The sequence below is a fragment of the Moschus berezovskii genome, chromosome 22 (assembly GCF_049115385.1).
Source record: "Moschus berezovskii isolate FMDL1 chromosome 22, NW_MosBer_1.0, whole genome shotgun sequence".
Taxonomy (NCBI): domain Eukaryota; kingdom Metazoa; phylum Chordata; class Mammalia; order Artiodactyla; family Moschidae; genus Moschus; species Moschus berezovskii.
In genome coordinates, this window is record NC_142481.1 from 27568772 (window position 1) to 27591392 (window position 22621).

At 50.5% G+C, this 22621-nt stretch overlaps 2 protein-coding genes across 8 annotated transcripts in view; one reads left to right on the forward strand and one right to left on the reverse strand.

Moving 5' to 3' along the window:
- SMPD3 (sphingomyelin phosphodiesterase 3) overlaps positions 1–3103 on the forward strand; it is an 85854-nt gene extending 82751 nt beyond the window's left edge. For all 4 annotated transcript variants that reach the window (XM_055412458.2, XM_055412459.2, XM_055412461.2 and 1 more), the window contains one exon: positions 68–3103. In XM_055412458.2, coding sequence (XP_055268433.1) covers positions 68–169 — 102 coding nt within the window. In that variant the 3' untranslated portion in view covers positions 170–3103. The remainder of the gene's footprint in view (positions 1–67) is intronic.
- Positions 3104–3111: 8 nt separating this feature from the next.
- The window catches only part of PRMT7 (protein arginine methyltransferase 7), a 39624-nt gene continuing 20114 nt past the window's right edge, over positions 3112–22621 (reverse strand). Inside the window, exons 6-19 of one of the 4 annotated variants that reach the window (XM_055412457.2) lie at positions 19926–20038; positions 17599–17840; positions 17222–17402; positions 13567–13694; positions 13025–13160; positions 11945–12028; positions 11441–11488; positions 10665–10754; positions 9394–9555; positions 8128–8202; positions 5815–5975; positions 4527–4623; positions 4182–4350; positions 3112–3670 (exon numbers count right to left, since the gene is read on the reverse strand). In XM_055412457.2, coding sequence (XP_055268432.2) covers positions 4195–4350; positions 4527–4623; positions 5815–5975; positions 8128–8202; positions 9394–9555; positions 10665–10754; positions 11441–11488; positions 11945–12028; positions 13025–13160; positions 13567–13694; positions 17222–17402; positions 17599–17840; positions 19926–20038 — 1673 coding nt within the window. In that variant the 3' untranslated portion in view covers positions 3112–3670; positions 4182–4194. Of the gene's footprint in view, positions 3671–4122; positions 4351–4526; positions 4624–5814; positions 6002–8127; positions 8203–9393; positions 9556–10664; positions 10755–11440; positions 11489–11944; positions 12029–13024; positions 13161–13566; positions 13695–17221; positions 17403–17598; positions 17841–19925; positions 20039–22621 lie in introns of those variants that run through there. The other 3 variants (XM_055412456.2, XM_088830112.1, XR_008683982.2) reach the window with 3 other exon arrangements.

The window sequence follows — 22621 nt, forward strand, 5'->3', positions numbered from 1 at the left end:
TGCTTTACAGGATGCCCTCTGGGTCTAACAGGGATGTTTCTTCCTTCCCCCCTCCCCACTCCCGCAGGAGGTGGAAGAATTCAGTTTTATCACCCAGCTGTCAGGCCTGACGGACCACCTCCCGGTGGCCATGCGACTGATGGTGTCTGCAGGGGACGACGAGGCATAGATCAGCCCAGTCACCACGAGCAGCGGGGCCTCCGCCAGCCCTTTGAGTCGCAGTCTCTCCCTGGCCGTGTCCCCTCCAGCGAGCACCGCTGGTGCTGGCGGAGGAGGGCAGGGGCCCGGGAGAGCCGCGGCCAGTCCTGGGTGAGCTGGAACCAGCGCTGCCCGGCACCTCTGGGCACTCGCCATGGACAGGAGTCAGGCCGGCCTGGGGAGTCCCGGCTGCCCAACCAGTGCCATTCTTTCGAATCGTTGATTTTCTACAAATCTACAGCACAACCTAGTTTATAACCCGTGGGTTAGTATGAGATCCGGGTTTCTGTACTCTTTGTATCTCTTCTCAAGCTTCGTCCAGGGTTCATTATTTCTGTCTGCTGCCATGTTGTCTCGCATGCCTGCACCCTCGCATGCACGCTGCCCGCATGCCACGTGCCACACCGTAGCCACAGACCCCTCACTCGGGCCTCACCCAAGGCCAAACTCCAAACACAATCAGAACCAGCCAAAGAAGCATTCCTGGACACGGGACCGCCAGCTCACCGCCTCCAGCCTGGACAGCTCACGAGCAGGGACCATGAAGGCTGTGTCCAGTTACCAGCGAGCCCGGGCTCTTTCCCAGGGTCTTGCATTCAAGGGCGATTACATTTTAAAAAGAAAAACAGAAAAAGAACAAAAATAACCCTTCACTTTAAAGGGTCTGCAAGCCACAAGGGAGAACACTGTTCTTCCTGAAAGGGGCTCCCTTCCCGTGGCACAGCAAAGCCTGGGGCCTCCCTTGGAGACTCCAACGTGGGCCATGGAGCCATAGACAGGATTCTAAGGAGAGAGCATCCTTTTTTTTACCGAAAGAAGGGCCACTCACGGTTTAAGGGGGGAGGGAGACTTCTGGTTTTGAAAACGGTAAGATTTGTAGCTTCTGTTCTGTCAGAACCAACACATTCTTTCTGCCTGATCCTGTCTCCCCTCCGGACACCCTTCTGGTTCAGGACCAATCCTCCCTTGGTGACTGTCCCTACCTGCGTGCTGGCTGAGCTCAGGAACCGTCCCCCTGCATCTGGGGGGGGGGCAGGGGGGCTGCGGCTCTGTCCTCCTAGACCCATCCTCCACAGCAACCCCAGCCCTAGATGAAGGGACTTGAGGGTCAAGGCGCAGAGCAGCCTGTCGCCTCACCAGTGTGCAGGCTGGAGGTGGCAAGGCTGATAGCCACTGCTCGTCCCACACAGGGAGCGGTCCTGGTGGTGTTCAGGTGCACAGGCATCCAGTCTGCCACCATGCAGCCAGGGCCAGCCCTGGGTACCTGTGCACAGTGTGGCAGAGCCCACAGGGGAAGCCCATAGCTCCTCATCCCACGGCAGCACTGCCTCTGCCCACCTGCCTTTTTAAACACACTTGGGGACGCCCCCCAACCCCAGTCACACAGGGAGGGTTTTGTCTATTTCCAGGTGCAAGGCCCCTCCAATTCAGGGGGTTACTAACAACCCCCCACTAATCTCCCCTCCTCACAGCGCCCCAACCAACGTGCCACCTGGCTTGACGCCAGTTTTGGCTTCAACGAGGCTGGGGACGTACCAGGACTCTGCTACCAGGAGCCTCCTGGTGCCAATATGCTGACGCTGTGCCTTGTCACCCACTGAGCGGCAAGAGGGACCAAGAGGGGCAAGGTCAGAGGCCAGGCCCTACACTGGAGGGGGACACTCCCAAGAGCTGCACTCAAGGTGGTGAGGGCTGGTCTGAAGCCCCTTGGCCAGGGCAGCAGCTGGGCAGAGGGCTTCACTGCCTGGAGCACTCCCCTGGCCAGGCCCCAGCCCCACCCCCCACATCAAGCCAAGAGGGCAGCTCACCATCCAGGGTACAGTCCTCCCTGGCTCTCCACTGCACCCCTCCTCCAGGGCCGTGGTTCCTGGGGCCCTGGCTATGCTTCCCTGGGTCAGAGGCCTCCAATCCTAGGAGCAGTCAGAAATCTGCTCGCAGGTGGAGCTCAACAGGGCAGATGTGATACCCAGACGTCTGGGCCTGAGTCAAGGCCCCAGGCTGTGGGCCAGCTGTGTGCCCACGAGAGCTGCGGAGGCAGGGCCTGGCTCCTGAAGTGGGTGACTCTAGCACAGCTTCCAGCCCTCAGAGGGGCTGCTGGCCTCCCAGGGCAGCTGGAGGGGAGCCAGAGCACGGGGCATATGCTTCTCTCCCTACTCATGGGGCGGCCTTTGGCAAGTCATATCTCCCTGTGCCTCAGTCATTCTCCCGTCCTAACAAAGTCGCCTCTGCCCAGCCTGCCTGGTCTCCAGAGAAGGGCCTGCCTGCCTCTCTACTCCCCTCGCGCCGCCCTCTGGGGCCTCAGTGCTGAGGCCGCCATCGCTCAGCCACGAGTTTCATCAAACCTGTGCACCCCCGGGGCTGTGTACAAGCCAGACTTTTCCATTTCTATTTTTTAAAAAGGAACATCTCAGATGTTTCTGTGGCATCTAGGTCTGGAAGGACGGACACAGGTGTCACCTAAATCCCCAAGGCCCTGCACCTGCCCCGGGCCCAGCCTCCTCCCCAGAAGCCAGGAGGCAGAGGTCAGCTTCAGAGAAAAACGGTCACTTCATCTGTCCAAACCACCTTCAGTTTTAAGTATGGGTATTAATCTTGATGCTTTTTAACTATTGTATTAACTTGCTGAAATTTAGAAATACTGTTTTAAAAAAGAAAAAAAAATACTTTTTTAATTTCTGTATTTTTTTCTGTATTGTATCCTCATGGGACATTAGGGGTTTTCTATGGTAAGCACACCTAAGGTTTTGGTAAAAACATTATCAAATATATTATCCAAACAATTCTTCCCTAGAAGAAAAACAATCTTTACACCTGATAAAGTATTTTGAAAAGAGAAGTGTTTTTTTTTTTCTTTACTGGTGCTGAAAAGAAGGATGGATAATGAGGAAAAAAAATAAAACTGTGAGGCTCAAGGCTGGTGTTCTGCATTTATTTGAGTGAAAAGCTGGTCTGGACCCTGGTCTGACTCCAGCAGGCTAGGCGGCCAGGTGGGGCTATCTATGGGACCGCCGTGGAGGGTCTACCTTTCCTGCCCTTCCCCATGGGATGAGCACAGCCTCAGTCTGCCCTGAACCACTCAAAAACCAGGCCACTTGGGTTCTGTTACTCACTCCCTCTGGAACTAAACAGCAGAACGGGACCTTTTATGTGGGAAGAAACCAGGCTGGGCCTCCTTGGGACTCCCTGCCCTTCTCTGACAAGGTGAAGTTGGGGGTGCCTGCACTAGTACCCATCTGCCCAGACAGATGGGGGATGAGGTCCTTCTGCCAGAATGGGGGCACATGGGAAAGGGCTGTACCTTCGGGCTCCCTCCTCCTGCTGGCTGGTATCCTGGATCTGCGTCTGAACTGCTCTGGGACAGCCTCCTCCCTGACTTCAGAAGAGCAGCCTGGTGTCCAGGTGCTGGTCTTGGTCACCTGCTGCTGCTGCACACGGAGGCCAAACCCTTACAAATGTGGATTGGGGTCATTACCTAGCAAACAAAAAGAATCTGAACTTGGTCCTCAGTCTGGCCCTACCAGGGTCTTCAAGACCCAGAGCCTAGCCACATCAGTAACTCTGCCCATAGGAGCCTCTCTGAGCTGAAGTGGGCAGGTGGACTCAAAGGTCCCCAGAGCACAAGGCCAGGCTGGCCCAGCTCCAGGAGAGTAGCTGACCCACCCAGCCCGGTCAGCCTTGGCTCCCTCCCAGGGAGAGCAGGAGGGACACTGTGGCCATGAAGCTCTCTGAGCACTTTAAAAACCACGGTGGGTGGGCTCCTTGGCCCCTTCTCAGTTCCAAAGTAATCCCCACTTCCTGCCATATCTGGAGCAAGGAGTCAGCAGTGCAAAAACACAAAACGGAAAGTGGTCTCCTCCAATCCCCAAGGCCAAGATGGGTCCTGAAAGGCAAGGTGCCTTCACTTTTCTCCACAGAAAGCCACCATTCAGAGCCCAGAGCCCTCCTCCACTTTATTTCTCAACAAGTGAGGGTCAGGCACCCACGGTCCAGGGCATCTCAGAGCGTGAAATCCATGGTGATGTCTCCAGTGTGGGGGTGGAACTCCACAGTGTAGGTGACGGTCTGCGGGCTGCCCAGCGGCGTTCTGGGGTCGAGTGTGGTGTTGAAGAAGTACACGGCCTGCTTACAGTGGGGGTTCCAGCAACAGTCCCCCTGCAGAAAAAGCAGCAAGAAGGCAGTGAGGGCTTCTGATGTCTAGCCCAGGCAACTCGCAATGAGAAGGGATCACTGAGGAGTCGCTACCCGGAACACCCAGAGCACGCACAATTGGTGGGACGGCGCCTGCTCTGAGGGTCCGCCTCCTGGGGGACCTGTGCACACAGCACTACCTTGTCCTCTGGAGGCTTCAGGAGGCCGGTGCTGACTGTGCTGTCCGGGGTCAGGTGGTATTCCATCCACAGGACGGCTCCATGGCTCCTCCCGGGCCTAAAGATGGAGTGAGGGGTGGAAAGGGACCAGAAACAAACAGCTGCACGAAAGACTGGCATGGTCATGGCTGCCCTCTGCTTTTCAGAAACCTCTCATCCTCCCTACTTCCATCCTGCCCTGTCAGAAGGCTCCTAAGACTCCATCTGAATGAAGGCCACTCAGTAAAAGTGGCCTTGCTGAGCAACCAAAGTGCCCACTCACTCCCCACAGTCTGGCCAAGTATTCCCAGTAACCCTGGGGCAGGGCCAGCTGGCTGCCAGCCTGGCCTCCTCTGCCTGAGATCATGGAAAGGTTGGCCCAGAAGGCTGAGAGAGCAGTCCAGGCATCGAAGTCTAGATTGCTCCCAGATAACTCTGGGAGGCAGGCACAGACAGGCAGCTGCCTTGCCTCCTCCTTGTCAGAGGAGCCCCAAGGGGCTCTGGGCTCATGGCCTCCACCCAGTTACAAGAGGGAGCTTCCTCCAGGAAGCAGCCGCCCCTGCCCGTGAAGGGAGCTGGAGGTGGATGGGCCTGACCATGTAGCTCGACAACAGCCCCTGCCAATTCCTGCTGCTGCTACTGCTAAGTCACTTCAGTCATGTCCAACTCTGTGTGACCCCACAGACGGAAGCCCACCAGGCTCCCCTGTCCCTGGGATTCTCCAGGCAAGAACACTGGAGTGGGTTGCCATTTCCTTCTCCAATGTGTGAAAGTGGAAAGTGAAAAGTGAAAGTGAAGTTGCTCAGTCGTGTCCTACCCTTAGCGACCCCACGGACTGCAGCCTACCAGGCTCCTCCATCCATGGGATTTTCTAGGCAAGAGTACCGGAGTCGCTTGCCATTGCCTTCTCCGCCAATTCCTAGGCCGCTTCAATTCTCAGGAGGATTCAGGAAAGAATATGGGCCAATGGGTAACCATAGCAACCAAACTCACATTTCTCTGCAGCTGTGTGTAAGATGCTGCTGAGCTCAAAGGGAGCCTCAGATGTGGGAGGATGAGGAAGCCCACTCTGACTCTTTCCCCCACCCAGAAGCTATGGGAACCCCCATACATTTCAGGGCCACTTGAAGAAGGACAAGGCTGAGACAAGGACAGCCATCCCACCTACATGAAAGTAACCAAAATGGTTATAGCGATTCAGGCAATAACTATTAGAAAGCAAGCCCTGCCACTTCCTTCCTCACTCCCTGACCCTGGAGCCTCCACTCACCTTCTCAGCTCGATGGTACCCTCAGCATGGACAGGCTGTAGGGGCACTGGCTGCCGAAAATCAAAGGTCAGGATCTGCTGGGGCTCAGAGAGGCTGCGGCACGGGTACTCCCACAGCGGGTGGGGCTCGGCCTCCTTGCTCTCCCTGAAGTCCAGGGCACGCTGAGAAGGGAAGAGAAGGCGGGGGTCTGCAGAGATAGAGCCAGGTGGCTAGGAAACAAAGGGCTCCTGTCCCCATCTCCAGAGTTTATCTATGCCAGTGGTCCCTAATCGCCATGGCCCTGGTCCCTCAGGGTAACTGCCATGGTCACGTGGGGCAAGTGGGCCCCCATAAAAGACCACAGGTGCCTGGCCAGACCAGCTGGCTTCTGGTACCACTCACAAGCAATCTCCTCAGCAAGGCACTCTAAGCTTCACTTTCTGCCTTTTAAAACTCAAAGCCACTGCCCATCTCACAAGCGACCTTGACCAATTGCCTACACTGGTGAAATCACCCGTCACTCGGGCACTTGCCCATTCAGTGACCCTTACTGACCACCAGAGCTGCCAGATCACCACCCTACAAGGCTCCCAGTCTAGAAGGAGACAATTGGGGAGCAACTGCAGTGTCCAGGGGACACTGACTGGCTAAGAACAGGGTTGGGCAGGAAAGCTGCCTGGAGGGGTGACCTCTAGGTTGCCTCTTGAAGTGACCCAGGAACTGGCAGCAAAGAGGAGAATGCACACAGCCCAGCAGGGAATGGTCAGAGAGCAGAGCGGAGCCAGCAGAGTGGCGGGGGCTGGCTGCAGGGGTGAAGGTGGGGACTCAGGGCTTTTCCGCAGAGGACAGACAGGGCCAGACTTCAGATCTCCAGATTCACTTAAGCTCCCTGTGGAGAAAGGCTGATGGGAGAAGCAGCGGGGTATACGGTCAGACACGAGATGCAAGTGGCCCAGACGAGTCACAGCGGGGAAAGAAAACTTGTTCACAGAGGACCTGATGGTTATGGAACCCAACAACCAACTGAATGAGAAGGCGAAGGCTTGTCTGGGAGGGTGCCGGGGCCCCGAGCCCCGCTGGCAGGTATGAAGTGGCAGCAGGTCTAGGACAGCGGCACTGGGAGGGGCCAGACTAGGGGTGGGGGAGCAGCAGGTGGGTTCCAGAGGCAGTGGGTAGGAGCACCTGAAGACATCGCAGTGGAGTCACTGCTCTCGGCGATGTGGTCAAGAGATCAGGAGAGAGGCAGGCAATGGCCAGCAAACAGAGAGAATGGAGACAGCCACAGGGGTCTGAGCGGGGACCTAGGGGAGCCCTAGAACACAGGACACCTCAGGGGATAAGAAGAGGGGAAGAATCCAGGAAGTAGCCTGAGAAGTGGCCAGAGGGAGCTAGAGTGTGTGGTGTTCCCAGGAGCATGGAACAGTTAGTGATCTGCTGTGGACAGGTAGGTAAGATGAAAAAGTGCAAATGTCCACTGTATTTTTTTTACTTAAAAAATGTTTACACAAGGAATCCACAATCACTGTAGAAAATGTAAACAGAAAGAAGCAAAAGGGAGGAAAACACTAACCACTTCCTATCACAGAACTAACATTTTGGTGTCCGCACACCACCCCTTTATCATTGAATGTGTAATTTTTTTTATAATTAAAAAATTGTTTAAATGTTGTGTATATTTTGTGCAGGCCACTTTCCACTTACAGTTATTACATGTGTGAATTTTCTTAATATGTAAAAACGTGATGGTGCTCTCTGTCCTGCCCTGCTCACAGGGCTCGTGACTCTTCACAGCTATCGCTGACACTTTCATGGCTGCCCTCATTTCTGGGAGCTGCAGGCCCTGGTGGCTGACTGGATCCCCCATTGATGTACAGATAACCCTGCAGGAACCCTCCTTCATCCCACCCACCTCCATCCTCAAGCACCTTCCCCTGAAATGCAGTCCCCAGAATGGAAACAGCTGGCTCAGAAGGTTGCCAAAATCGCCTTTTAGAGAGGCCATCCCAAAAAAGAACTAGCTGCTGACACTGGCAGGAGTGCTCTGGTGACAGACGGGCCCCAGCCCAAAATTCTGAGTCAGGGGTTATAGCCCCAGGCTAAGAAAGGCCTAACACCAGCCAGACTTGGAGATGCAGTGGCTCTCAGGTTCATGCTCATGGTGAACCAAGTAGAACAGATATGCCTGCCCCTGCTGCCCCCAACAGAGGAGCTCTCTGCATACTCCCCACATTGCCCAACCCAGGTCCCTCCATGGAAGCCAGACACCCCCTCCAGAGGCCTGTGGCCAATGGAGTGTGGATGGAACACTGTGGCAGGAGCTGCAGCCCTGCATACCTTAATCATGTCATCCATGATGTGCACATCGAAGCCTTCACAGTCACCACAGGGGCTCCGGATCCGCCACAGATCCTGAAAGGAAGGTGCAGGCTTCACCGACATCCACCAGCCAGGGCATGCCAACACCCACACCCACCCAATGGGGGTGGGTGGGCAGGCACAGCCACGGTTCTGTGGCCATGATGGCACACAGATGTCGACACCCACTCAGGTAAACGCAAGTGTGGTGACGAGAGTAGGAAGGGTAAGAGGCTGGGGGTGCCCCAACTCCAAACCTAAGGCACGTCTTGCTGCTCCTACGGGCCTGGAAGAGACTCCCATAGCTGAAGGGACCCAAAGACACCAAAGACCCAGAATGGTTCCTCAGACCTGCAAAGCCTCTCATGATCCCAAGCCCTCTCCACTGAGGGACAGCTGACCAGAGCTACTCAGACAGGCTCTCTAACCCCTCCCTGTCCATCCTGAACACTGATTCATTGGGAAGAATTCTGTCAACCACTTCTTGAGCCTCCATGCCCATAAAGAGTGTGTGAGGACAACAGGATCCTAGGAAGAGACCGGAAGTTACTCAAGCCAGTCAACTCAGTGTCCTCTGTCTCTTGGACATATGCCTGGGAACAGCATCATTCTCCACAGTCCCTCACTGGCCATGAAAACCAGAATTTCCATGGAAATCTGGTCGAGTAAATAAGTAACGCAGAAGAAATGGCCAAAAAATTAAGTGACAGAACCACTAAGCTACCAGTGGATAAAGCCATCCTTATCAAAGAAACATCAAATGAAGTTCATTCTCTATTTCAGGTTAAAAGCATTTAAAAGCCTTTTAATAAAAAAATATCTTTCCCAAAACGACTTTGTGACTATGGTTCTGCTTTGATGAGAAAATGAAAATGAAGCTTTTCAATTTTTCTTGCATAAGGAAGCTGACTCGCCCATCTCAAAATGCTTTTAACAACTGGAGCCTCTGCTCTTAATGAGAGCAGAGCAAGCTGCACAGCTTGTCTTCTGAAACTCTTAATTTATATTTTAAAATTATTCTGATAAGCTGTAATTGTAAAATGACAACACACAGCCATTTCCATTTCATGTGCCAAATTACTTCATTTTTACAAAAGCGAGCCTCTTCTTTCAGCCCTGCGGTATGCTGATACAGAAAAACAGAGGCTCAAACCATTAAGACCCTAGGTGCTCCATCTGCATCCAAGGTCCACACAAGAAAACAAGCCCCCAACCCCTGCCAAGAAAACCTCTGTTGTGGCCTACCCTGAACTCCACGACCACCACGTGCAGCGAGGCGGCCTGGGGCATCACCACAGCGCCAGGCCCCAGGTGTTGGTCCACAGCAGTCCGCACATACCAGAAGTACAGGTTGTGCCACGGAAGCAGGCTGGTGGTGAAGAATGGCTCACCCAGGAGGACAGAAACCTGCCGATCAGAGAGAGAAGCAGGCCCAGGTATCAGAAGGATTCAGCTGAGGAGTAAAGACAAGTTTCACAGGCACATTCATTCTTTCATTCACTCACCCACTTGGTCGGCCAGTCAGTCCACACGCACGTCAAGGCCTGCACCCACCCTTGAGGATACAAAGATGAGAAACAGACACAAGCCCTACCCTCAGGAGTGCAAAGTGAAAGAGGGGAGCAGACGAGGCTGGGTGCCGTCCTCAGAGAGTGCGGTAGGCTCTGACAGAAGCAAGGAAGGGGCTCACAGTGGGACCCTAGAAGTAAGAGCTTCAGGAAGAGCTTCCAGGATGGCATCCTGGAAATCCTACTCAAAGCTTTATCCCGACAATTTATTATCAGCACTAGTCTGTCTCCCTCACCAGGCTTGGAGACCAGAGAAGTGGGGACACTGGGAGACCCAGTATTTCCAGCACAGTGCCTGGCCCAGAGCAGATGTCACTGAAGGTTTGTTGATCAGATGAATAAATGCATGAACGGGAGACAGAAAAGCAAAAGAGTGGGGAGTCCAGGCAGAGGTATGGGCAGAGGCCAAAGCAGGGGTGTGAATGACAGTGAGAGCAAGGCCCTTCTGGGAGCTCTCCAGACGAGCAGATGGGATAGGACAGTAAAGGATGAGGCCAGAGCAGTGGAGAGGAGCCAGGTCACCCAAAGGCAGCTGATGGCAGGAAAAGAAGACTGAACTATGCCTTGGAGGGAAGAGGGGATCACTAAAAGTTTTAATCAGGGTTTAATATGAGAAGGAATGTGCTTTAGAAAGACTCTCAGGAGTTCCCTGGTGGCCTAGTGGTTGAGACTTGGGGTTCTCACTACCACAGCCTGGGTTCAGGAGCAGTGCTGTGATGGGAAAAGGAAAAGACACTATGTGTCTCTATCCATCCCACCAGAGCCGTTCTGCTCTCATTGAAGGAGCGGCGATTGGAGAGCAGTGCAAGTATTCCTTCATCAAGCATCTCTGTGAACCTCATCACAACCTCAACAGTGGGGAAGCCACGGTGAGGCCCAGAGAAGGCAGCAGTCAGGCCATCTCAGAGCCGTGCTATCTAGAGCAAACGCACAGCACTCTCTACTCACCTTTTTACCCTCCAAGTCTGCAGGTGTTAATAATTCAGGCCGTTTCTCTATTATATTAATTTTGTCTTCCAAGTGGTTGGCCATGAAAATCTTAGAGAGAAAACAAAAGTGTTGGTTTTGTTGAGAAAAAGAACACATCTCAGAGTTGCTTTATTGGTGTGCAGTTCTCTGGCCAAACGGTTCTGGAGCACCACTTCCAGCTACTCTGCCGAACTTCTCCCCTCCAAGGGCCTCCTACAGACTGCAGGTGACATCATGAGCACAATGTCTTAAGAGCAATCGAAATTTCTCATGCAGGCACACTGGCAAGGCTCAGAAGTAGGCTTGTAGTCTTGGTGGGGTGGGTTTTCCTTCAGAAAGGAAATCAAAACCAGCCCCTGGCCAGGATGTGAAATGCCATCACAGATCCAAGCAGGCAGGACAGCTTGCGAGCAGCGACTCCCCGGGTCGTGGTGCCCCAGAAACAAAACGCAACTTCAGTTCTATCACTGCGAGGAGTTTTGGTTTTTCTAAGTGAAGTGAGGAGAAAAGCCTACACTTCTTCAGCCACAAAACACAATGCAGAGTCTAAACTTTGCTCGCTGCTATTCAACAACAGCTCCAGAAGACTTCTAGGCCAGCTCTCGACTCAGGAGTCACAAGTCACTGGCACCTGGGACTCCCCCCAGTTCCCTCGGCATTAACACTGACACCAATTCAAAGCAATCGATCCCAGACTCAGGAAGGCAAGCCCCACAGGTCCCCACATTATTGCAATAACGACAATTATCACTTACTTTTTTCATCAGTCTGTGAGAAGCTGCTGAATTCTCTATTGTAAATACCTAAAGAGAATGTCATATTAGTTGTAAGAGATGCACTTAATAGAGAAAGTAAATACAGATTAAAACGCAACTCCAGGGACTTCGCTGGTGGTCCAGGGGTTAAGACTCCACACTTCTGATGCAGGGGATATGGGTGCCATCCCTGGTTTGGAAACCACAGTCCCACAGGAAAAGCAACTCCAAAGCAAAGGACAATACCTAACCTAACATCTGTGCTCACAATCCCCCTGGACAGTAAAACATTCTGTGCTGACCCCGGATTCAGACTCAGGAGCTGAAGCTACATGGCAACGGCTATAGCCTGGCTCCTGCCTGCACATGAGGCAACAACCCCTCAGACACCAACCCAAGCACACCCACAATGTATGTGGCAGCTGCACTTGCAAAGAGTTTTAGTCACAAAACTGTGACTAAAGAGCATCATCAGGAAGCTGGCAGAAGGCACAGGGCCAGTACCTGCTCCACCCCAAGGTGATGGGCCAGCATGGAGAGCAGACTGCCATCACTGATGCACAGGCAGACACTGTCCGGCTTCAGAACCTGCAGGAAAAGAGCACAGATTTTCTTACAATGTTGAGAAAATTCTTACTGACAAACTGACAGGCACATTTTCCATCTGATCCCCTAACCCACTCTGTGATCATTCAATCCCATCTCCTCCTCACTCCATCGCCCACATGGCCTGGCTGCATCTTCCTGTCCCCTAACAACAGTCAAACCTGCCTCCCAGGCCCCAGTGGCAACCAGCCTCACCCGCCAACACACCCTCTGCCTCACCTCTCCCCACTCAGACCCCACTGTCAGGAGACTCTCCTCAAGCCATCCTAGAAGGCCCCACTGAAGGCCTGCCCTTTTATCGGAGGCCACCCCCCACTTCATGACCACAGGCCTCTTCCCTGTGAAATCACAGCACAGACAGCCACAGGCAAGTCGAATGACTCCTCACATCAGGGATGCCTTTGGGTCACAGATCCCTCTGAGAGAAACTCAGAATGTCGGGGATCCTCCTCCCCCACCACACACAAAATGCAGGCATGTGCATACATGCACACATATTTCTGCATACAACTCCAAGGGGTCCAGAGACCCCCATCCAAACCTTGTGGTCCTCAGGCTGAGAGACCCCTTCTACAGGCAGCAGGGAGGAAAGGTTTTTCAGAAGAGCTACATGACCAGATTTACAATCTAAGCATTTTAGAAAGAAAATAGCAAATGAGAGGAAAAATGGGGTGGCTGAACCCACAGGATCACCAAAGGAACTGCTGGTAACCATAAAGGCAAAGTGTCCAGAGGGACAACAGCAAGGGCCAAGGAGAGGCTCCTACAGAAGAGCAGAGAACAAGCCCCTACTGATCCAGAAACAAGCTCCCAGCCTCGCCTCGAACGCCCACCCAGTAGGAGCTGGTTGAAGCCACTTGTGGACAGACAGAAGAGCACAGAAGACAAAACCAACTGATCATAAGTGAGCAGTGGGCTGCGGTCCATAGGACAAACCCCTTATCTAGTCTATGACCACCCAAAGGGCTGGACACTCACCGTCCTCAGGGCCTGGATGTATTGATCAGTTCTGTTCCGATCATTGATCTCTCCAAACCGAGGCCGGTTCCAGAGCAGGTGAGCCTGGCAGTCGCACACGGGGCGCACTGGGTGGACTCTCCCGTTCTTTTCAGGACTGGATCAGAAAATGAACAGATACAGGGTGATAACCCGCTAGGCAACGGCGAGCATGAAGGCACAGCACAGGGACCTGCACCAGGGAAATCAAGGTGGACAGGGGATACATCCATAGTCCTCTAGGGGACATGGGTCTAGGGACTGGCTCTCGAGTGGGCCTTAGAGGTCGGAGGCCCTCCAATTCAAGACTTCTCATATATATATCTGCCTCAAATGGGGGTCCTACCAACGGGGTAGCCTCTTCTCAGTACCCACAAACAGGCACCCAGCTACAAACTTTTGCCCTTATTTGGTTCAAATACAAATGTGCCCACTCAAAACTTCTACAGGGTCCGTGGAGGGAATTTACATGAACTCACAATGTCACAAGCCTAGTGTCCCACCCCACAAGACCGAAGGCACACCTGGTATTCTGGAGGCTATACCACACACAGTAGTCGTCGTGGTGGGCTACCAGGCAGAGGGCTGAGCCCTGGACAACGGGCTCCTCCTGTGGCAGGAAGTACACACACTGCATCCAGTGGTCCCGCCACTGAAACAGGAAGAGAACCAGCTGTCACCAAGCTGCAACAAGAGTAATGCATCAAATCCAGGGGCCGAAACCCAAGCCAAAAACCAATGTGCTGGGAGACCAGTGTGTGAACTACACATAGCTACTGTGGCCAAAGAGACAAAGAAAATTTTCAAGTCAGAGATGCTAAAGGCCCGAAGACTTCATGGAACACTGCTGGCTTTAGGAAGACAGAATGTAGCTGATAGCAGTGGTCTTCAGGGTGGGCTCAGATGAGTGGACTCCAGCCCCTGCCCTGCGTGTGTGTTGGGGCAGAAGGGGAAGGGGTGGAGTTGGAAGGAGGGAGGGAGAATGCAAATACGGTAAAGATTAACAACTGGTAAATTTAAGTAGAGGGCATACTGATGTTCATCTTCACTTATTTTATGGATTCAAAATTTTCAAAATAAAAAACTGGAAAAATAGCCAGCACCACTTCTCAGGAGGGCATTTAGCAACTAAATATTGTTTGTTCACCACTGGTTCTATAAGAATGAAGTCACTAGCCACTGCAGTCCCTACTTTCAACATATCCTGAACGGAGTTTAGGGTGGAAATCGGGAATGAGAGTCAGTGCTCTGGGAAAAACTCACAGAACAAGGCTTCAGATAGTTATTTTCAGAAAATCTTATGAACCCAATTTCTTGTATACTTTCATATCCAGAAAAGCACTAAATTAACAGAGATACCTGCACCTGATGACTAACAACAACCTTCTGTGTACTTAACTGCAAGTATCTCCCTTTCATTGAAATCACATATATACTGATCTTCACACACACACACAAACACTTACACACACACACACTCCTCCTCCTTCAGAGCAGCTCCTCAGAGCTGTCTTAGAGGCTATAATCCTCACCTGGCTTCAAATGAAACTTAACTTACAACTCTCTTGCTGTGTTTCTTTTCCCCCCAGTTTATCCTACCCAGTCTTGAATTTAACTTAAAGTCCAGTGAACGCCATTCCTATCTCTCCAAGATGTCTATTTGAAGATGAAAGTCGCTCAGTCGTGTCCAACTCTTTGCAACCCCATACAGTCCATGGAATTCTCCAGGCCAGAAAACCAGAGTGGGTAGCCTTTCCTTTCTCCAGGGGATCTTCCCAACCCAGGGATGGAACCCAGGTCTCCTACATTGCAGGTGGATTCTTTATGAGCTGAGCCACAAGGGAAACCCCTAAAGGTAAAAGCTAGGAATCAAATCTAACCAGATACAATCTGGGGATAATAAACAGTAACAAGGAGTGGGGAAAAAAAGATTCTCTAAAACTTGTTATTCATCCTTTACTATAGCCTCCCCAACCCCTCCTGGGCTCCCGCGATACTTCCCTGTCACCATGTCATTCCCACACACCAGACTCCCAGGTACAAATGCTAAAGAGCTGTGACAGAAGCCACTGTCTGAGGCCGATCAGGGCAGCTCAGTGAAGTCATGAGGGAGATTCATTTGCAGCTCTTCAAACTCTAAACAGTCCAAAAGTCACCACTGGCAGAGGGAGGACACAAGCCCCACAGCCAGGAGACCTGGGGACAAGCACACACCACCACTGACTAGACACGAGGTCCTGCTCCCCTCACTGGGCCAGGCTCTTTGTGGTTACCCAGGGGGTCTTATATGAGGATTCAAGAAGAAACTACACATAGGAACACTCTGAAGACATGCAAATAAGAATCGTTAACATTTTTATGAAATTCTTATGCTCATATTTCAACTACCACACTCCTGGAGAAGAAAGCAGCCCAGTGCCAATCTGAATTCTGTGGGAGAATTCTCCCCCACCCCCAACCCGTACCCCTCACACACACAGAAACTCAGCCTGCAGTGGACTGAGGCTGTGAAGAGTCGAGCTGGGGCAGCTCAAGAGCCCAGGAGGACTGACTGAAATCCCACAGCAGTCATGACCCTGTGGCCTAAGCAGTAATTCAGGAACTTGGGGAGATGCTAAGGCCTTCCATGAAGTCACAATGTGTACACCGAGAACCATCAGCTGCAATCAGAACAAAGCCAATGCCCAGCAAGAGGTAACTGAAGTCAGAATACACAGAGGATGGTGCCCAAGGACTCCCAGGTGGAGGGAAGATTTGATTCCTTGGCCCTAAAGCATCTTTCCCACTTTCTTTCCCGCGTGTATAGTGCTCAGTCAGTCAGTCGTCTCCGACTCTGCAGCCCCAGGGACTGCAGCCCACCAGGCTTCTCTGTCCATGGTATTTTCCAGGCAAGAATACTGACATGGGTTGCCACTTCCCACTCCAGGGGATCTTCCTGACCCAGGGATCAAACTCAAGCCTGTTGTGTCTTCTGCATTGGCAAGTGGATTATTTACCACTAGTGCCACCTGGGAAGCTCCAATGTTTATAGACGGGTGGATAACATGCACATGAGAGAAAATGCAGAAGATATAAAAGGCTCATGGAGTGACAAGTAAGCCTCCTTTCCACCCCTAACCTCAGCCCCCTTCCCAGAAGCAACCTTTTTTACCAATTTCTGTGAATTCCTCCAAAGATACCCTCATATACACACACCACACACATACACTAAGAAACACACATTTTCCCCCATGATCGCACCACACGTGCTATTCTGTACTGCTGGTTGTTTCACTTGATCTATCCTTGAGATGCTTCCACACCAGTGCAGAGGGCGCCACCTTGCCCTCTGAGTATGCAGGAAAACTGACTTAGCTAGTCCCTGCTGGTGGCCTCTAGGCTGTTCCAGTCTTTTCCATTAGAGCAGGGCTGCAGTGAGCATCCTGGTACACATGCCACGCTACACATATGCAGATCCCACCAGAGCCTAAATATTTAGAAGTACCGTCACTTTCCATCCTGCCAGACGGTGGGCCTCACTGCACTCTGTGAGACTCTGACCATCCCTTTCCTGCTCTGCCCCACGGCTCCACCAATAGTCTGCAGACTCTGAACTTTATTCACCAACGGGTGAAAAATGATATTTCACTGCATTTGAAATCTGCATGGTTCTCATGAGTGAGGTTGAACAGCTTTCCACACATTAAAGAGGAATAAAATATGTATTTCCTTTTCTGTACATCACATCCTCCCCACTTTCCATTGAACTGAAGAAGGTAGATTTTAAGGTCACAGAAAATGAGTCTGCAGACAGGCTGCTGTTCTCTGCTGTTCAGTTGCTAAGTTGTGTATGATTCTTTGCAACCCCAAGGACTGCAGCACGCCAGGCTCCTCTGTCCTTCACTATCTCCCTGAGTTTGTATCTCCCAGAGTAGTTAGTTCCCTACTGCAAGCTAATCTGAGGTCCCCTGGAATTACTCTAGGGGCCAGGTCTAACAGTCGCTGTGCCAAGACACAGGAGAGCCAGCACACCAAAGCTGCCCTGTCGTTCACTGTGACCATTGCTGCTGACCATGAACTCAGTCCCTTCTGTCTCTAAATGCTTGTGAATCTAAAACCCAACATGCTCCTTTCCCAGGACCAAAAGTGGACGACAACTTCCTGATTTCCATGAAAATGTGTTCAGCTCCTGCCTCTTACCTGGAGCTCCTCTGGGTCTGAGTGTGCCCAGAAGGGGGCCATGGTGCACTTGATCTTCCCCTCAGGGTCCATTTCAATGTCCCACCAGGAGAGAACCACTTGAGCTCGGCCAGACATTAGCGGTTCAAACTGCCTGCTATGGCAGGCTGCTGAGCTACTGACTTGCTTGCTGAAGTCCACACTGTAAAGAACATTCGGGAACTGAGGCAGATTTTAGGCTCACACAGTCCATTTTTAAGCTTTTATGGTGACCTCACCTGCAATGAGACTTGTTTTCAATGGACTCCTGATGTCAAAATGAATACAAAAACGACTGCCAAAGACCCAATTCCACCAAGTGTTTCCAAGCGCCATGACCCTGGGTGGCTCCTTGGTACCTGAACATAGGCAGCACATCACTGAGGATGGTGAAGTCAGAGGGCGACACCTGGTTTAGCTGAATGTCGCAGACAGAGGGCGCACCAGGGCACCTCTCCAGTTCCAAGGGGGGCATGATGACCCGCTCTCCACGGCTGGTCTGAACATGGATGGGAAACAGCTTATTCCACGACCACATCCTCCTGGACTCTACCAGCTGTGCATAGACGGTTGCTCTGTGAGGCACTGCTTCACAATTTGCCTAAGTTTACATTCAAAAAGTAAAACAAAAGAACAAAAAAGTAACCAGTTACACTGACCCACAGTAATTCCCATTGAGCAAAAGAGATTTATTCCTTAATACAAGGCAAGTTTAGTAACATCTAATGCCTTATCACTATTAGGACAGTGAACTGTTTTCAGCCCAAAGCCCTTGGGAAAGGAAAAACTAGACTGCAGAAAGAACATACATTATGGCTAAGATGATTTACGTCAGCTAAGTTCCTAGTTACCTGAGACTCTTGAATATTTCAAAAATAAACCTTAATTGTCATCATGCTGATTAACTCCCACACAGACTTTGAAGAAAGAGTCTAAGTCTTCCTGTTAAACAGAAATCCTAGCACTAGGCTCAGAAATTCCCTTCAGTGCAGCTCTCACCCAGACACTAGAACCTTCTTATGGCACAGCCCAGTAGACAAGTGTCCATCCTCAACTGACCTGACCTCCTGGCCTCACTGGGCACTGCCAACTTGGCTGTGGCTGCAGCCCCTCATCCAGTTTCCCTCCAACCCTCCAATACATTCGGCCAACACCCTCTATACACCAAGCACTAGCGGTCTCCCCACCTTCCCCCACCAGGGTGGGCGAGACCTCACCCCACCAACCACCATCAGAATGGACATTAAGCCATACTGTGACCACCTGCCCACCTACTGGCCTTGCCAAGAGCTCACCCTCATATTCTTGGTACCCTAAAAAGGGCCCAGTAAAATGAAGGCACCAATAAAGGTGTCTTCTGAGACGAATTCCTGGGCCACTGCAACACCACATGGCCTGTAAGACGCCCAAGTGCCCCAGTTTCATGACCTCTGATGTGGCAGCAAAAGGGACAAGGTACTGGAGACCATGATGCCATAGCTCATTCAAGTTCAGGCTGGGCAGATAGGGACAATGATTAGAGTGGACAGCAAACACCTGGCTGCTATGGGCCAACTGGGAGAGGAAGCTGAGGACAGCTGCTAGTGTACCTTTTAATTATGAGATGAATCAGAGAAAGACAAACTGGACAACATTAACTCTAAATATCCTTGTTCTCTTGTTTTCTATTTCAAGGATTCATCTAACTGATGGCTTTAATGTAGAGAAAAAATAATTTCAAACACAGAATTTTGTATTTTGGAAATGACGAGACATCTCACACAGTATGGGAATCTGCAGGACAATTACCTCACATGCTGACCATGTGAGCAATATGGACTCTGGCTCCAACTGCATTGGGAGAAGCCTCCTTCCTCTCTTCAGGGGCACTAAGCAACTCCAAAGAGAGTTCCAGGCTAGGACAGTTACAGGCTCATGAGAATGGTGCCCATATGGCCGGTGTCAGCAGAAGCAGCAGACACACATGCCTCCCCAGCTGGCCTCTGCCTCAGTCTCTACCTCCCCGTTTATGTTCATAAAAAATAAGGCCAACGTCTCTGAACTAACATGTTTAGCATATCTTTCTCTTCTCAAAATAACTGTCAAAGTATCACCACTCAAGGTTATCAACCGCCTGGCATTCAAGGCCTTCTACTCTCTACCCATTCTCCACTGTGAGCTCACAAGTACCAGACTGGTGTTCTCACTGTCTACTAAACAGGTCCTCTGCCTGGGACATCTCTCCTTTTCCTCAGTGACTTCCCAGATTCCACCCTCTCCCGTACGCCCTCATCTCCCTCCTGACCCTTGGCTTTTTCCACTGGCCTTAAACCAAACATCAGCAGTGCTTCTGCCTACCTCTTCATTTGGCCCATGAAGTCCTCATCACTGCTGACTGGTGTGGATCTTAGAAGCAAGAAGGATGTCTTATACTTCTCCCTGGATGCTAGAAGACCTTACACACAGTGTAAAAATGCTTGTTGAACTGAATCTGAAGATAGTTTCTAGTCTTTTGATTCTAACCTACTAAGACTCAGCATTCAAGAGGAAAATCATGACTGAGGAGAACCAAAATCTCATAGGAATCAAAGGGTGCCCTGGGGGATACAGAGAGGTACTGGGGCTGGGGCTGTGCAGAGTATTGTGCAGTAATAAGAGCCACGTGAGATCACACCAATTTGCCCAAGGGAGGCCATCAGTCCCCTACCTGCACGAGGTGCCTGTGTGCATGCTCATAGGAGGGCAGGGCTCCCTCCCCAATCAGTTCCGTGTCAAACAGCTCTGTGATCAGAATGTTGGCACGGCATGGCATGTCACCATCTGAGAAACACAAGGGAAGAGTCAGAAGCAAGCAACAGATTAGAGCAAATATTTACAACAAATATGTAAAAAAAAAACAAAAAAGGTTAATAGGTCATTATAACTGAAAGTATACACATATGCTAAAGTGTTTAGAAGTGTCATCATGTCTGCAACTGACTTTCCAACAGTTTAGAAAAAAATAAAATCCACCTTGGCATGGATGTGTATGTCAAAATACTAACAACTGATTAAGTCCTGCTTAAGAGAACATGGGTGTTCACTGTACCACTCTTTCAATTTTTCTGTTTAATATTGCAAGGGGCTTGTAAAACTGATTTTAAAAAAACAAGCAAACAAAAAACCTACAAACATTCCAAAAGAACACCAGGCAAAAATACAGACAATTCAAAATAGAAAGCAAATCAATCAACTATATGAAAATGTTTTCATTTTTATTAGCAAATTGGAGAGATACAAACAATTAAACTATTAACTATTTAATTAGCAAAAATGATTTGAAAAGCAAAGACTGAATGCTCGTACTTCAAATATTTCTAGGCTGCAGAGAAGGAGAGAAAAAGTAAGAGAGAGGTTGATTCCATTGATACCCAAAGATACAACTGAGATCTAGAATTCAGAAGCCCTAGTTCATTATACTAAATCCCCCTGAATCAAGTTAGTTTGTTGCTGCCAAACAATCCCCTAAATGACAGCTTTTCTGGACAGCAGGATTATGGAAGGTTTTTCTGCTTTTCTACTTTTTAAACCTCTATAATACAATGTAATGTTACTTCTACAATTATAATTTTTAATGAGCTGAAACAAAACTGACTTTGGAAGGGGTATTCATCATGGAGAATTAACTGTAAATATTCCTGATGGCTCATGAATTATAATTTGACAAAGCCCACTCATCTTCCCTACACAGAGGACAAGGACGGGCGATGCAAAAAAAAGAACAGTATTAAGAGTTCAAAGGCAAGCGTAGCAGAGAACACATGAGCCTTGAGTCATAGAGACCTGGGCCTGGATCCCACTTTCTAACCTTGAACTTTCAGTCCTGACCATCAGTCACCTCATCTGTAAAAGAGGGGCTGGTCACGAGATCTGCTTCACATGGTGGCGGTAATTAGATAACAAAAGTAAGCCTGTCAAGTTCCTATGAAGCACATGTGTGCTCAAAGGCAGCACGACATGAAAAGAGGCTGAGAAGAAACTTCTATCTCCTGGCACACAGACCACCCTCCAAGTCACTGCCCATCCTCTCTGATATCAAAGGAGACTCCAAGTGAAATACACCGTCCCAAACTAAGCTGACCACCCCACTCGCACACACGAGCTTCTCTGTTCAATGTTTCTGCTCAGTGAATGGCACCACCAGTCACACAGTCCTGAAACATGGGCATCACTGGCCAGTTCCCTGACTGGCCTGGGGACCTCTGCACCCCAGAGCCTAGAACAATGCCTAGCAGCAACCCAAAACAGTCAACAAACGTCAGCTAAATGCTTGAACCCTCCCTCTTTGTCACCCTACATCCCAATCAATCACCAAGCCCTGCCAATTTTACCTTCTGAATACTTTTTAAGCCAATTATGTAACTTAAAATGATTTACTGTCTAAATCTGCTTCAAAAATAAAGCTTTATGATCCAATGGATTTCAAGAAATACTTCTTGAGAGTTTGTGTGAATGCTAATGTAGAAGGGGACAGACATGCAGGGGGAGCCTGAGTGGGGGCGGTTGCCCCAGGGGCCTCAGATGTTTACACCAAATGACTAGATGGACGAATAAATGCCACCCCAAGTCAGCCGCTACACATCCTGGTGCGTAATCCATCTCGGGGTAACAGGTAACAAACCCGGATGCTGTTTTTTCAAAAGAGCTCAGAACAGAAGCTTGGAAATAAGCATTTGAGAGTAGGAAGGAAGCTGCAAAGGAGAACAAAGACTGGGAGATGTCCCTGAGGCCTGGGAAGGGAGAGTTTTCAGAAGGCCTGAACCGCAGCAGTATCAAAGCTGCAGTGTTTCCCATTTACCAGGGGTTAAGGACCAAGCAAAGTTGACAGTCTACTTACTAAACAAATATGACTGAATTCTTCCATGTGCCAGGCCCATGTGCCAATTCATGGAATGGAATAATTAGTAAGATCACACAGTCCATGAGCTCAGGATGCTTCAGTTGTGTGGCGATAGAAACATTAAATACATAATCACATAATTATTTCATTATTGAGGTTAAAATCACTACACAGAAAGATATTAAGAAAGCTGTGTGTGAACAACACACAGCCTGGAGGTGGCACAGGCCAGGACACAGAATAAGTGACATGGCACAAGTTCTCCACCTCGGGTCGAAATGGAGTAACTGGGTTCAGACTTATCTACCATCATAAAAAACTAGAAAACACGGCAAAATATATAAAACAAGTGTTTTTGGACACAAGAGCAGGAAACAAAGTGAACCCTACTACTGCCCTGGCTTCCAGCCAGCAGGCACTTTCCAGACCTTTGTACACATACTGAGAAGCCAAGCAAAGTATCTTGCTGAATGAGACAGCAGAGGAGTTCAGGGGAGTGGAGGAACCTGGAATTTGCAAAGGCG